This window comes from Anguilla rostrata, chromosome 2 (genome assembly GCF_018555375.3).
Source record: "Anguilla rostrata isolate EN2019 chromosome 2, ASM1855537v3, whole genome shotgun sequence".
In the NCBI taxonomy this organism is placed as follows: Eukaryota; Metazoa; Chordata; class Actinopteri; order Anguilliformes; family Anguillidae; genus Anguilla; species Anguilla rostrata.
The window spans coordinates 17,327,953-17,344,714 of NC_057934.1; the positions used below are offsets into that span (position 1 = coordinate 17,327,953).

Genomic DNA, 16,762 nt, shown 5'->3' on the forward strand with positions numbered 1-16,762 from the left:
ATCCAAAATAACTGAAAAAAAAACACCATAAACATGCATGTGATCTGTGATCTTTTCCCCCTTTTATCTCCTCTCATGAATGGAATGATTTATTTCAGTAATCGACTGTAAAAACAAACTCTCCTATCCTCAGTTAGAAAATACTTCTAACACTTGAGGGTCTCTCTTACACCTTCTCTGTTCCATGCAGGTCACAAGTGCCATAAAGATGGTTTGACAATGATATAAAACAAAGATAACAGAGAGAAAGTACTGATGCAGGCATATTTTAACTGCAGCAAAAATGCATGAGATGGGTCCAAAGACATTCAATGCAGAACAAATGCACTGGGGCATACTGTGGACGATATGTACCCAGCCCGGACTTCATGAGAGTATAAGTCTCTGGCTCCGATTTGTACAACATAGTGGGACTTCCACAGCTTCAAAACGATTTTCACAATCCTATGGAAATTAAACGGGTGCTGTCACAGTCATTTTGTCCATATTTTTTTCTATGGATTGTGCCATAGACCCACTGAACTGTAATTCATTGCATAGACCCACAGCATCACCATCACCCAGGGAATGAGGGTTCAGGTTTGCAGGACATCATGCAACTGTGACTCCTCTGGTGGACTGGACTACTGCAGCCTGCCGACACCAACTATGCTAGCTGCGCATTTTTCTGGTGCAACGGCTGCCCACTTCAACAAGAATCTGTGTAGTTCTAGCGTGCATCCATATAATCACAAAGTTTACTTTACTGGTGTGCATCCATATAATCACACATTTACCTATTTAAAACGTCTGTGGTAACAAACAGGCTATACGGGAATGTAGCCTGCTTATACATGTGTTGTGTTATTTCCAATGTTAAGCTACTGTATAGTTAGGTAACAACATTTTAAATAATATGAAATGACAAAATGCGAGAACAAACTTTTCTTTCTGCGTTCCTGGCTTAATGTGGCATTATACATGGCGACCTCCATGGTTGTCCTTGTTTGAGGACTTGAACTTTCTGTCACAGGCCACGTGGGGGCTACATTACGGAAACATTCAGAGCGCTTATAAAATTGATCATTGACCAACGACATAATATAGTGACGTTAATTTTTTTCCATAAACATTTCTGGACGATTGTGGTGGTACTGTCAAAAGATTTCCCACATAAAAACAGAGCATCGGACAAAAAATAAAGGTCTTTGGCTGTTTCCTCTGTCATTTCAGAAGCATACTTGATAAAGCCCCACAAATGGACTATTTCAGTGTGCGTGGCGAGGCTCGAGCCAATGAGTGTCGAATTTACCAATGTTATCCAAGCCCTGCTTATGAATATTTACACAGGGCTTCGGCTATAGTTTTCCTCTGATTGACAGATATATTGTCGAATGGTATTGACGTTTTTAGGGTTACATTGCGTCGTCACTACTCTGTCAGCCATTAGGGTAAATGGAACTACAGTTGGGCGGTACCCTTCCCGGCTTGGTATCGCTTTCCTCGTAGCGGGGGTTGTCGGTGTTAGCCTTTTCGAACTGTTGGGACTCGGGAGGCGGGAGGCTGAAGCTCCTAGAGGGCTAAAACATCCTGGGCTGGTAATGAAACCGAGTTTTAAAAAGCGACAGAGCTCCGATTTTAAAGGACAACGCCAAGTAGCAAAGACTCAATCTGATTTCTGAATGGAAGCGGATGGTTTCATGAGCAGACGGCTGATGTCAGCAGAGACTCCTGGCGGGAACGGCGGAGTCGCGGGAGCTTCTGCGGGGGCAGAGATTCGATGGCTTGGCGGGAGGATGTGGGGCGTTTCGGAGGGGATTGTTGGAGGCTTGTCATCGAGGATTGCAGTAGAGTCGGAACTTCAGACTGTTCAAGTGCGTGCCCCAGCAGAGGCGTCGGGAACTCCCGAACCAGACTACGAGTGTCTCCCACAACACGCTTCCACTAGCACCCACATGTTAGCAGGAGCAGTGGCTGGGATCATGGAACATTGCTTGATGTATCCAGTTGACTGCGTCAAGGTAAAAAAAAAACAAAAAAAAAAACATTAAGCTATGACTTTGTTACCTGTAGAAATTAAGATTATATTTTTGACGGTTATAATGGGTTATAATGGAAAGGATCCACACTGAAGGTCCCCACATCGTGATGTACGCAGCATCGATTTTGAGCAATTCGGGTGTGTGACAATGCCGTAAATTAGCTAGCCAACACTCAGCTAGCTAACGTTAGTTAACTTGGAGGTCTAATCTGACTTTATTAGTAATCAATTTGAGCATCGGTACTTCATGCCTTGCTAATAACGTGTTGTGTCTGTCAATTTAGCCACGTAACGTTATGTCATTTGCTCCATAGTTCTTTTAATAAATATAGTTTTGGAAATTAACGTCAGCTGAATGAGAGGGCTTGCTAACGTTCGGCAAGTTTGCAACCCGGCTAGAGGTGTCCGCTAGCTATCCTATGTAACATCTTGTGAAAGGACATGCGGCTAGCTACCTAGTTGAATTCCATGATCAACAAGTGGGGAGGCTGGTACGTACGGAGAATGTGGGTAGCTAGTTAGTCGGTTGGTTAATTAACCTCTAACATTAATGTCTTAGCTGCTAGCTCAATGAATATAATTTTTGTAGTGAACCCCAACCTACTCTTCGACATGGCAGGTTTTTCATAGCTAATGGTACCAACAACATTCAAATACATAGCTATCTTAGATGTATGTAGCTAACCAGAAGCATAATTTCTGTCGATAGATGTATAGCTCCTAAAGAAAAGTAATACAGTTGAAGTGCCCTGATATTTCCTCCTGAACGTAAATAACGTTGTTTGTCGTTGGCTTGTCAGCTAGCTAGCCCAATGTCGCAGACGCAGTCAAGTTACATAAATTGTAGACTGCGCTGCGGCCTAGCTCGGGTCCATGAGCCTACGCTTGATTTAGCGTTAGATGACCGTGGTGCAATCAGTAAACGTTTCTATTCAGGATTTGTGGCGGAGGCATTTTCCCCTGACCGATCGATGCTTTTGTGTGAGCTGGGTAGTCATTAAATCCACGTTTAACTTCTAGCTTCTTAACTATGTAGTTAAAACCTAGTTAAGATTTTGCTATTTTGAGAAGCGCACCCGGCACGTGTGTGTGTTTTTAGTAGCGTCAGCGCAGAGTAGTCATGTGACCACATAGTGCTAGGTTGACAGTCCAGCGGCTAGTGCTAGACTCACAGAGCAGTAGATCGCACTCCACGAGCGTCTCTGGCTTTCTGCCTGCCTCAGACAGAATGGCTGCACTTGGTGTATACGTCACTGCTCATACATAGAATATGAAATCACTGTACATTTGAATGAACATTTATCTCCAGTTTTGATAAGTAATATAAATTGTGCGCAATTTTGTGCCATAAGGCATGTGAATCGGTTATGAATACGATCGTTTGCACTTTCTCGACCCCAACTGGCCAGCTCCATTTTGTGACAAAGTCATGTTAATCATTTTAATGGTGAAAAAGTTGGCGCCTTAGCTTCACGTTTGACAGTTTTCATATAGTAACCTCGTTGAACAGTTACTTTAACAAATTTATAATGAAGAGAGTGTCGATGAAGAAATCACAGATGTTCACCACAAAGCTAATCTATCTCTGAACATGAATGGTTTTGCATAAAACATTTTCACATCAGTTGCTTTATGGTGATAGCAAATGTTTTTTTTTTTTCCATTCTGGCCAGACGTATTATAAAATGATAGTTTTCTGTTAAGTATTACAGTAATACTCTACAGCAAGTTGTTTGTTTGACAGTCTGAGTAGTAATTTGTCCAAGTCCAAAAATTATGCATATTGTCATGGCTGCTCTTTGATTATAAAATTAGCATTTTCCGTTGTTTTTCCCAAGGTGGTTAACTATAGCTGGGGGACTCTGGAAACCTTTAAGAAAGGATGGTCAGCTGTTGCTGTCAGATCGAGGCTCTTCTGGAACAATGCATGCTTTCACTCATGTCCTGTGCAGTTGCAGGCCTGGAGGAAGTATAAACAGGGCTGCTTGTTTGACACCGGGAGGCTACATTCTGAGTCTATGACAGATTCGTACAATGGATTTGGTTTTAGGTATGTAATTGTCCTTGGTCATCACTCAAATGAATGACCATGGTGAAAATGAACAAAGACAGTCCTGGGTGCAAACTGGTCATCTGTAGCTCATTGAATGACACGTTCTGCTGAATTTTGTGTTGAATTATTTTTATTTTTTGGGTGGGTGTGGGGGGGGGGGTGTTAGATAAAGTCAGGAAATTGCCATTTGTTCAGAATGTTTTCTCTACAGGAAGTCCTTTTGGCTTTGTTTTGCTTCCTCTTCCGATTGTGGTAATGCACTATAGGCTATATTTCTGAAATTGCAAAACAATTCATGCTGAGCAGAGGATTTGCAAGCATCCTCATTAGTTATCTGAAGGTTTTTTTGTTTGTTTGTTTTTATCTTCCTGTGAGTTTCATGAGTAAGTTAATTTCTAGTTAGGCCTGAAAGGGACCTGTTAAAACTCCATCCTCTAGCATGCTTCTAACCTTATGGTTTGGCTTGACAGGAATCGAGTATCACTTGGTGCTGCATTATTAAAGGTCCTTGCATGCCACTGCAGCACACAGTCTGGTGATGACCAAATTATATTTATAAGGGGTAATTGCAGGTAGGTCAGCCAACTGCCTACTGTTGGTCACGATGCGTGTTTGGGGTATACTCTTCCGCATGTGTCCAGGCTGTCCAGCGCTGAGACACATGGGTAATGGTGTCTGTGAGACTCCTGGGTGTGACAAACAAAGCCTGGACGTCTTTGACTGTGACTGAAACCAAATTGACTGCATGAGCATAAGATTAGGGTGACAGAAGCACCATTATATCCGATGTGAGTAACTAACACCAGCCGAAGCTGGTCACTTGAGCCTGAAAATAACGGAGCGAGAAATTGGTGAAAGCCCTAGCAACTGGTATCTCTGCCGGCAAAGTCAGCTAATGCTGTGAGCTGCTGTCAGCCGGACCAGTAATGCAACTATGAGCGTTTGTTGTTTCCTTAAAAACTCAATGAATTTCAGTGTATGTGTAGCTGATATGGTAACAACAAGCCATTGGACTCGCTGTTGGCCATGGTACAGTTTGAGGCAGTTTCAGGTTACACCTTTTGAATCCAATTTTGAATGACTAGCAGACCAACCATACTATTGAAAGATATCTCCTTAGGTTATATTAGTCACTTACCGCTCGGATATTACTTGGCATGGCCCAGAGCTCCTGAGTCACCTGGACTGTCCTCCCAGACATACCTGTGCAGACTCTGACGTGCTGAAATGTTAGGAGGAAGTATTCCTTGCACGCACAGAAGCAAAATGTAATATGTACAGTATGCATTTCCCTGTTCTAGTGCAAGCACAGGACAAAGGTTAAGGACATACAACCGTGTGTGTGTGGGGGGGGGGGGCTTGCTGTCTGTCATAAAGCTTAGGTGGTCTGCTCATTAAATGATTCGCTAGATACAGATCTCCAGGCCAAACATATACAGCGGAAATGCATACGTTCCAGAGCTGAAGGAAGTTCTGAGCCCAGGGTATTGGCTCATTCCAGCTGTCATCGGTGATTTCCCAATATGGGGCTGACGTGTGTGCGTGCGTTCGTGTGTGTGTGTGTGTGTGTGTGTGAGTGCATGTGTGTGTGCTTGGCTGTTCTAAGCATGTTAGCGTTCATGTATGTGCGCATGTGCACACACATCACCGCGAGGGCAGCCAGTTCCCGGCAGCGCGGGGGTTTCCTCATTTCCCGAAAGGGGGCCTCTTCTGTGCACAGCATGTCTTTGCAGGAAGGAATGCGCCTGCAGCCCGTTGCCTAACCCCGTGAAGCCCAGGATTGCCTCATGTGCAGGGCTGGTGCATGTTCTGCCTGAACCAGCCTCAGTTTAACGACATAATGGCATATTCCTGTCCAGGAATCTTGTTTTATAGTGCCACTTTAGCAAGGAAAATAACATAAATTTTTATTGAACTTTTATTTTACTCGGTTATCATTTGAAGTGATGCCCTGAAGCGGGTGGGGAATGCAAGTCTTTGTGCAGTAAGTGAGGTAAAGGGGATGATCAAAGCCACTTTCGTGGTTATTTGATCTTTAGCGACAGCAGCAAGGCAGGACCCGAGTTTATCATTGTACCCAAAGGGTGGCACCTGCTGCGGCACAGTGTCCCTGTTCGGCCCACCTGCGCCTGTTCCGGCAGCAGCTTCAATGTTCCCTTGCAGGTTTCCCGTCCGAGCGCTAACCAGGCCCGAACCGCCCGCCCGTGCAGTTTCTGCGGAGGGGCAGTGGGCTCGGTGGGGGCGTGCCCGTCACATGCCCTGTCATGTGACACTCAACAGCTGCGGCCTGCTGCCTTTGCCGACTTTCCTCGTCTGGGCTTCGGGGAAACTCACCGCCCTCTGGCCACCACCCCAAAGGAGTGTGGTTACGCTTCCTGTACATAAGCAGATTACCCAGCATGCAAATGTGCAGATAAGAATCGCATGCTTTTAATTCCTGATCAGTGTACGGCTCTCCGAAGGCAAACTACATTTGCTGGGAAAGTGGGAGAGCTGAGGCCTCATAAAACAGAAATCATTCAATTATGCGTGTGTGTGTTTTTTTATTTAATTTATTTTATTTATTTATTTTTTAAATGATAGTTCAATTGTGTAATTTATAGAATTTGTCCTGCTATGCAGCAAATTATCATCTGTATGTTGGCAAATATTCCAGTAACGACTCGCAACATGGCAGTTTCTCGTCACAGCTGTGAAAGCGAGGTCAGAAAGTGAAACCACGTGAATGCTTCCCCAGGCAGCCATGCCTGTTCTTTTCAGTGGATCAATTGGTGTATCTGAAAGCTAACACCCCTCATGCTGCAAGGAACATGGACTGTGATACCATCAGGCTGAAATGTTTAATGCAGAGTTTAACCTTGATCAAGCATTTAATTATTCTTTTTTTTTACTAGGGTATGGGATTAGCCTCAGTGCAAATGGCTATGCTTCCAAATGCTGTGGACACAGCTAGTGTGTAAAAACTTAGCCAGCACCCAGGGTACAGCTACCTGTCTCTCACCCCGCCCCCTTTCTCCCTCTCCTGCCCCTGCCCCGCCCCCTTTCTCCCTGCCCCGCCCCCAGACCCGCATGCAGAGCCTGCAGCCGGAGCCCGCTGCCCGCTACCGCAACGTGGCGGAGGCGCTGTGGCGCATCGTGAGGACCGAGGGCGTCTGGAGGCCCATGCGGGGGCTGAACGTCACGGCGACGGGGGCGGGGCCGGCCCACGCGCTCTACTTCGCCTGCTACGAGAAGGTGAAGAAGGTGCTGGGTGACGCCGTCCACCCGGGACACAACAGCCATTTGGCGAACGGTACTGTAGCCCCGCCCCTCCCCTCACGTCTCCTTCAGCCATAACTGTGTAACTCTTTCTCTCTCTTTCTCGCGCGCACATTCACACACAGTAACCAATCCCAGTCTTCATTGTATATTAAGAGTTTTGAACTGTTAACGCTAGGGTTGATTGTATAGCAATGAGTGTGTACCTGTACCTGATAACCAAGAGCGGATTAAGTTTAAGGAATATGTATTTTTTCCCTTTTTCTTTAAAACAAAAAGTTGCAACGCTGAAATAACTGCAACTTCCCCACCAGGCAAAAAATAAAAAGTTGTTTCCCATTTTTCTCCTTTGATCCTCTATTTTTAAAGTCCATTCATAACTGAAACCTCTCCCATTTCTGCAAAAGTTTGCATCAGTTGAGAAGAGAATGCAGACGCAGGCAGCCTTTGGTCTTTTTTTTCAGTATTGACTTCTACCAGCTGCGCTATGCAGTTGTTACATTATACGGATGAATTCCTGCCACAGGCAGTTTCCCATTCGACCAGAGGAGGCGCTAGGCAGCGGCTAGGCTTACCGAAACCCTCCCTCCGTGGACGCCGATGCAGCCAATCATGCGTGGCTCTGCGATCATGCGTCGCTGGCACGGAGAGCATTAGATCTCAGACCAAGAGATGAGTCACGACAGAGAAGTGCGGAGCTTTAGCTATGCCCAGCCTCCCCCCCTCCAATCCCCTGTTTTCTGGGTAACTTTTTGTTTCCACATTCCTGGAAGCATGAGCGAACAGCAGCGCACAAGGGCACGGGAAGGAAGTGAACAAACCAGTTGTGTAAATGAGTAAGCCTCACTGCCAGGGGCCCTGGAGCGCTCTACGTCACGAGAGGTATTTCCGGTCCGTCCGCATCCAGGGCCCGTATTCACAGGGCACCGTAATGCTGATCCAGTTTTTCGCTGGCCATCCACTAACCTCGTCCATTACGGGCTAAAACGCAAAACTGATCCCAGATCAGCGCTCCGGCTCCGGGCTGCTTTACGGACGCGGGCCCTGGGCTTCTCCAGGCTTGCGGGGGCGGTGAGGACCGACTGGAACATGACGTTCGCACACTTTGGCGCTCGGGTTCCGTGGTGGGGACGTAGTCAGACGTCGCTCACGAGGCCGTCCCGGCAGACACCCGGGCACGCCCGCTCTCCCTCCGTGTCCTCCCATCCGCTCGTGACGGTGCGTCCGAAAATAGACCGCGGGCGATATTTTGAACGCCATGTCGCCCGCACTTGTGACCGCTTGGCTCGTTCGGTAAAAGGTTTTTCTCAGGTTTCTCGTCGGAGGGGTGAGGGGGAGGGCACGTTGTAGCCGCACGGCTGTGACAGCCTTTACCCTACTGCTCTCCGTACCGTGCCGCGTTCCTGTTGGCTGGCCTGACCCGGTTATGTAGGTTAAACATTCATCTGTTATTTACCCGTGTAAGCCGCGCAATACCGCTATCCACCCTGTAGAAAATTTTGGGCCGTGGTGCTTGTTTGCACATTGCCAAGTGTTCCAGTGTCGTTGGCCTTTCTGCGGGGTTGGCTCACTCGTCCGTGTCGATAAGGTCGTCCCTGGCTGGCACAGGGCGTCTGTTCCAACCCTGAGCTGAGCGTGGAGACGGTGAACATAGACGCTTTAGCCAATGTTAAACCACAGCTGGGTGTCCAGGGACATAGCCAGTGTGGCGTGTAGATGTGAGAGAGCCCGGTGTAGCGTGTAAATGTGAAAGCTGAGTGTAGTGTGTAGATGTGGGAGAGCCTGGTGTAGATGTGAGTGAGCTGGGTGTGGCGTGTAGATGTGAGAGAGCCCGGTGTAGATGTGGATGTGAGAGAGGCCGGTGTAGCGTGTAGATGTGAGAGAGCCCGGTGTAGATGTGAGAGAGCTCGGTGTTGAGTGTAGATGTGAGAGAGCCTGGTGTAGCATGTGGATGTGAGAGAGGCCGGTGTAGGTGCGAGAACCCAGTAGATGTGTATATGCGAGAGAGCTTGGTGTAGATGTGAGAGAACTGGGTGTTGAGTGTAGATGTGAGAGAGCCCGGTGTAGCATGTGGATGTGAGAGAGGCCGGTGTAGGTGCGAGAACCCAGTAGATGTGTATATGCGAGAGAGCTTGGTGTAGATGTGAGAGAACTGGGTGTTGAGTGTAGATGTGAGAGAGCCCGGTGTAGCGTATAGATATGAGAGAAGTATGTGGGGAATTTGTGTGTGTAGTGTTACTCTGCATGTTCCCTGTGATGTCACAGGGGCTAAAAGGAACAACTAGGCTTGGATAAACAGACGCACGGTCTGGAAAGTCTCCCAGATTAGTCATACCGGAGAAAGTACAAAATTGCGTAAAGCCAGAGAACACAAAACAGCTTGATTAAGATATCACAGACTTTTTGACTTGGCATCAGTGGAGTAAGTGTAACACACACCGCAATAACAGACCAGCGTGCTTGAGCGATCGGGGTTCCGTATTCCGTAGAAATGGCATTATGAAATACATTGCGCACACCAGTTTCACGCTACAAGCTGCAGTGTTCTGAAAATGTGAGTGAGACAGAGCCAGATCTTGGCGGGTTGAACTGCTTTACAGGAAACAAAACAGAAACCTAAACCTCAAGTGTAGAGGCGGAGCGGGGTTAAGGCTAAGCGTTTACCTGGCAAAGGCTAAGGGTTTATCTGACGATCTGTACAGGCAGCGAAGTGACGCAGACACAATAACACTCCTCCCTCCATCACTGTGGTCTCTCCTCTCTGCTCTCTTGTTCCAGGTCTGGGGGTGGGGATGTCTGCAGGCCCCAGAGGACTCCCCTGCTCCCCTGGACCCCACTGCAGGAACCCGCTTACTGCTCTCCACCAGGGGGCGCTCTTCTCTTAGCGTACATTAAACACTGTAGGCTCGGTTATCTCCGGTCACATCTCTTCCTGGTACTCTCTCATTGGTTGGCGCTCCCTCCCCCCCTCTCATGACAGCCTTGCTCTGGCATCCCGTTTCCTTGAAGCAAGGTCCCTCCTAATCGTTGGCCCAGACTTTGTGGACGACATTTATCGTTCAAACAATATCGCTTTGTGTATTTCCCATCCCTCCCTACCTCCCTGTAGTCTCTAATTGACTATGTAATCTTAGGGTTGTAACTAGGTAAGCTGTTTATCTTAGTTGACTTAGTTATTGCACTTGTGCCTACTCAACTATTGCTTGTTTTATTTGCATAGACTGCTTTGTTGCTGTTTTTGTTGTGTTAATCAGATTAACCTACAGCGTCCAAGTTAAACTACGCAGTCGTTCCCTGCACTCGGAACTGTACTTCCCTCTACGGTTTTCAACACACTTGTTCCTGGTTTTGGTTATACACTTTGTTGTTCGTCGCTCTGGATAAGAGCGTCTGCCAAATGCCTGTAACGTAATGTAAAAAAAAAAAAAAGTAATATTCAGACCAGTGCTGAAAATGATCCACTGAGTTTATAGCTAGAGTGTGCCGTTAGCATAGTCTAGTGCCTGCAGTGTATTATTTCTGGTTTGTTTATTTCCTGCTTTATTCGGTGCTGCAAATTTCTCTTTTTTTCTCTTCTTTAAAGAGTTTGAAAATCGCTTTACGAATAAAGTGCCTTATGAGCATCACTGTCATTATCATTACGGTTATGGTTATATTACGTTATATAATTGTATATAAGGTTATCATTATAACCACAGGCCCTTTGTGGTGACTTTGAGGATTGTGGGAGGCGCTGTGAAGCCAGACATGTCGATTTTACTGCGTAGGGCCAGGGGGGGGCGTGCGCCTCCCCCGCGCCTCCCTCGCGCCTCTCCCGCAGGCCGTTCTCACCTCTCAGAGTTTATCTTGCAGGAGCTGCAGCGTGCTTGGCCACTCTCCTTCATGACGCATTCATGAACCCAGCAGAAGGTGAGCCCCCCCCCGTCTCGTGTCGATAGCTTCCTTTGAGCGGAGCCAGGACTGGGAGCGTGGGGTTAAACACACTGTCAGGCCGTTCGGCTGCACCTTCTAATCTGGTCTCGGAATACCAGCCTCCAGAGACTGTTCTCGCAAATCCCTGTTTAAGCGGCAGCTGGGCGCAGCTCTGCTGTTTGACTCCAGGGGGAGCCCTGACACAAGTCCAAGTGTAAATTTAAATCTACCCTTTGAGAACTAGGTCATAGTTCTAAATACAACTCTATACTCAATGCTTGTAAGCTTTCATTTCATTGTTGGAGTCACAAGGTTTTGTTGAAATTCCTTTGTCTTTAAAACAGTATTAAGAAGCAGCCAGTCCAAAATCATTTTGTTTACCTCAGTTGTTATTTAATTGGAATGGTGCGTGTGTCAGAATAGCAAGCCTATGGCTGACATTGAGGAAATGTTCTCAAAGGTTCTGTCCCTGTGATGTCAGTCTGCTAATGTATATGTGTCAGTTTGTGCATATTTTGGCTGCGTGAGTATGTGGATTTATCTGTTTGTCTCCATGTGTGTATGTTTTCTGTCTTTGTCAGGGTATTGTTTGTGTGTAAAATGTGTCGGTGCATAGATTTTGTCTGCAGGTATGTATGTCTGTGTCTGCATGGATTTTCTTTGTATCTTTTCTGTCTGTTTTTCTGTCTGTGTGTGTGCTGTATATATGTTCCTTTGTGTGTGGGTGTGTGCATGTGTGTGTTACTGTGTGAGCACAAGGCTTGTTACTGATTCTTGCTGTAACTGCCACACAGTACTCTGTAGGTGGGTCAACTCAGAGTGTGTGCGAAATTGTTTGACTCGTCCAATCACATGGTTAAAGTGATGATCGAGTGTTCTGGGTTTGGGTCTGGGGAGCATCTGGGGTTTGGGCCGACAGTCATGCGCACACAGCGACTCTGAGTATTCCAAACCTTTCCACTCGAAAAGCCCATAAACCCCCCCTTCCCTGCCCCACGGCCATAAATCAAATCCCTGAATGTCAACCATGCCATGTGGTGCCCTGGCTAACTCCGCCCCTAGCTCTGAAAAGCATGTGTTGCTATTGGTATTTGTTGCTATATGGTAAGTGTTCTGTCGTTTATACTGTCTTCAACATATTAATGATTTCTCTCTTACTCTCTCCCTCGTTTTGCTGCTCCTGGTTTCGGACATCTTGGGTCACCTTTGGTCGTCTTCCTGTGGGGATCGTATCTGCCTGGGCTTCCTCTCCCTGTCTCTCGCACACCCCCCCCTAGTGGTGAAGCAGAGGATGCAGATGTACAACTCCCCGCACCGCCGCGTTTTGGACTGCATGGCGGCGGTGTGGCGGGAGGAGGGCGCCCGGGCCTTCTACCGCAGCTACACCACCCAGCTCACCATGAACGTGCCCTTCCAGGCCCTGCACTTCATGACCTACGAGTACCTGCAGCAGATGCTCAACCCCCACAGACAGTACAACCCCGTCTCCCACATGGCGTCCGGCGCCCTGGCGGGGGCCCTGGCGGCGGCCGCCACCACCCCGCTGGACGTCTGCAAGACCCTCCTCAACACGCAGGAGGCGGTGGCGGGGGGGGCGGCGGGCGGGCGCATCTCGGGCCTGGCGCACGCCTTTCGGACCGTGTACAGGCTGGGCGGAGTGCCCGCCTACTTCAAGGGCGTCCAGGCCCGCATCATCTACCAGGTGCCCTCTACGGCCATCAGCTGGTCCGTCTACGAGTTCTTCAAGTACGCCATCACCAAGCACCACCACGAGAAGCTCGTGAGGGAGGGAGGAGCCAAGAACTAGCCCCGCCCCCTCGCTCGTCCCCTCCCCACGCCTCACCTTCTTGTTTCCATAACCACCATAATGTAGGGAGGAGAAGTCGGCATCATGACGGGATGGTATTTGTGTCTGTCAGACCCCCCCCCCCCCCAGCATTAAGACTCAATAATACGCCAAGCGCACAATAGAAGGAAGAATCTCCCCTTTACTCCTCCACCACAATGTTAATCAACAGTGTCAATGTTCCACTGCAGGGCTAAGCAAGCATAGCATGCTCATATATTCTCACATAAATAGTAAGGCAAAGTATTGTTTGGGACATTGTCTAAAAAAACACCAAAACCAAAAATAATTATTTTTGTTTCTTTTTTTTTTTTTACTTTTTTTTATATTCAAAAAATGCATTTCCTCTTAATCCCACCAGGGGACACTGTTGTTCTCGCACTGCGACACACACACACTACTATCAGATGCACAGCAATAAGTATCTGAAATTGCGCACAAAAATGTTATGATTTCGAGGTCACAATGTGTATACTTATTGGCAGTTGATAGGTTAGTGAAGACCGCTGTCTGTGTGTGTTTGTACACACTGCATCAGGAATTGTAATTAAACCTTTTATGGTTCAGAAGTGATGGCTAATTGGGGAAAAAAATGTTTTATGGTTTTGTTTTGAAACTGAAGTCTCTGTCCAACAAAAAACACCCCCCTCCAAAACACAGTTTTTTGAAAAATTATTATTTTGTCAACATTTCCTCTTGTACACACCCTCTTGGTCACAACCAAATGGTTTCCATGTAAATCCTGCCCAGTTTTTGGCCGTCAGCAAGTTATCTGCCTCTGGTCATGCTTACCTGGCAATCGCTCTTTAGGGTTGGAAAAAAAAACAAATATTTCTTTCTCCCCATTGGTCATTAGGTGGGTGATGGAGAAGCCCAACTAATCAAAGGCACTATTCAAATGATGTTTCGTTTTGGTTGCTTCACTTGTGCTTTTTATAAGATGCTCGTCTACTTTGCATAACTTGTGCTAATCTTTGAAGCCATAAGATATCGACCTTCATATCGCCATTACAGTAATAGATTTTAATATCTCTTCTTGACCTGTTGCACCTCTGTGGTATTCCAGTAATTAATTTTATCTCACCCATTTTTGGTCAGTCAGAAGAAGCCAAAGAATGATGCCATACCTACATATGCATGTGCAGGGACAAAGGTCCTCAGATTTCCCAGATATAAATTATTCCCGGTTTAGAAAATGCCTTTTGTTGAGGTAACCATCAGTTGTCACACTTGCGAATGAGACGGCCACAAGGGTCGGTGCCGAACCACGTAGCTCTTCAAAAAACGAATGAATACTACTGAACATGCGGTTTCTGTTGTGCTGGCTACATATTAACTAACCCAAATTTTTTAATTTAAGTTTTTATTGTTTTTCTTTTTTTTTTTTTAAGCGTATCGTAAACAGAATTGGTCTACATCGGTATCATGTTGACTGCCCTGTGAAGTTTGCCTGGTGGTAATAAAATATTTGGGGCTGTAGTTTTCTGAAAGCTGCTTGCCCAAGCTGGAACAAAGACTGACGTGTTGGCTCCTTAATTTCCTGTTATAAATATATAAAAAATATAAATGCACGTGGCCATGTGAACACATGCATACCAAGATGGATACATCTAAATAAGTATGAATTATTACTGATAAATATAGTTTCTTTTTATAGATTTTATGTAATTTATTTGTGTTTTATCCCCAAGGCCCAGTCTGCTCTGCTTCCACTATCCTGTGTCAATATCCAGGCTAGCCCATGTTAACGCTCCACCAAAACTAATTTTACCATAGAAATGTCTTATCTTGGAGACATCCAGATGGATTGTCATGTGATTGAAGGCATGTTTTGCGGTCGGTTTCCCCAATAAGTCTTGACATCCTGAAAAATTGATCCTTTTCACTGTTATGTGAGGAATTGTGGCTACTTGACACATGAGCATTTTTGATTAAGCTCGCTTACAGTAATAATTGTGATTCTGATGTTCTTTAATGTACTTTAGTGGAGGAATTCCTGCAGCAGAAAGTGGCTGTGTGCAAGTGCGCACGGGCATGTGTGTGCATGCAGGCGAGTGTGTGTGCGCGTGCGTTTGTGTGTGTGTGTGCGTGCGTTTATGTGTGTGTGTGTGCATGCTTTTATCCAAAACTGCAATGCCGGTATAAGATTGATTTATTACCATATTCTCTCATAACATGATAAGCCAATGAGGGGTGCCATTTTTAAACCACTCTAAAGTATCCCTTTGTGGTGACATCATTCTATTCTACACCAGCCTGGAGCAAAGGGAAGTAGAGAGTTAACTGCTGGCTGTTTTCACAGCCAGTGCAGGAACAGGGCAATTTTGTCTCTGCCACCTTTTGAAATGGGTCACCTTAAACAAATCTGTGGACTTGAAGAGGGAAGGACAGATTTAAACCACGGAGCCTTGGAATTTCCTGCACAGAGTACCTCCATGTTAAATGGCCACATGGTCCCTCCCCCCCCCTTCATGCAGAATTGCCTATTAATCAGAGGAGCTGTCACATGGGTTTTGAGAAGAGAGACAGGCGGGGCCTGTGGGCGGGGCAGGTCCCGACACATTCATCCTCGACTCCGATGGCAGATCCCCTTTCAGATGTTTATTTTCGTACCCGAGGCTGACATTTTGTGCGCTCTCATCTCCCCTCTCGTATCCCCTTCTTCCCTCGGTTTTTTTTTTCCTTCTGACCTCCACCTTCTTTTGTCCCTTCCACCCCCCCTCCGCCTGCAGGAATAATAGGCCTCACTGGAGCGTGTTCATTATCAGTCTACTGCCCACGTGCCCACGGCGCCCCCCCGCCCTCCACCCAGCCAGGCTGGAGCGTAGGGATTGGTGGGGGGAGGAGGGTCGTGACCTTTATGTTTGTTAACTTTTCCTCGTGTAATTACATCTGCATTTTCTTTCACGCGCGGGGGGGGGGAAACACCCTGACCCCTCCGATGCGTTCAAAGCTCTGGATGAGGCGGGAGTCTTTGACGGGCGGTGACCTTTGGGGACGGCACGCACAGGCAAGGGCGTGGCCGGCTCACAACACGGCTGTAACATTACCCGAGAACACGCGTTAGCACTGTTAGCCATTTCAGTTTTGGGCATCACCCAGGTAGGTCCTACAGGTGAAAAATGGTCTGGGTGAGGTTGTACAACTCTGTAAAGTCTTTTTAGATCTGATGCACAGGGACATGGACCCGCTGAATACAAAATGACCCCCCCTGCGCTATCTGCGTATATTAACCAGAGGAACAGAAATGGCGGGCTGGGGGGGCTTGTAGGGCTGCCCACATGGTCCTGCCACATTCATTTCAGTGGTGGTGGAGCTTCCGATACACCATGAGTGGAATGTTATTAGGGGTGTGTCTGCTTACAGATGGTTGCATGTTTCAGTTCAGAGGATCCTCCTTATAAGGCAGGCGGATCTAGGGGTAGCAGGAAGGGAGGGTGGAATACCAGGGGTGGTGTAAGTGATCCGGTTCACTCCCCTTCTCCCGCTCAACTGACATGGAGGAAGTGAGGGAGGACGTATGGGTGGGGGACATCAGCAAACACCTCCCCCTGACTCTGTCTCACTGGTGGTGGTGTGGAGGTGCCAAGGAATTCTTCAGGTAGAAGCCGTGGCCAATGTTCCCAGATGGGACGGGAGAACTGACCGTTGGGGCCTCAGCCGGATCACATCT

The 16,762-nt window shown here is 47.1% G+C and overlaps 1 protein-coding gene across 1 annotated transcript; it reads left to right on the plus strand.

The window, feature by feature from the left end:
- The first annotated feature begins 1,460 nt into the window (after positions 1-1,460).
- Positions 1,461-14,605, plus strand: LOC135247442 (mitoferrin-2-like). Its single transcript, XM_064320900.1, has 4 exons — positions 1,461-2,000; positions 7,137-7,365; positions 11,184-11,240; positions 12,521-14,605. Exons 1-4 carry the CDS (start codon positions 1,662-1,664, stop codon positions 13,048-13,050), a joined length of 1,155 nt encoding a protein of 384 aa, XP_064176970.1. The 5' UTR covers positions 1,461-1,661; the 3' UTR covers positions 13,051-14,605.
- The last annotated feature ends 2,157 nt before the right edge of the window (positions 14,606-16,762 follow it).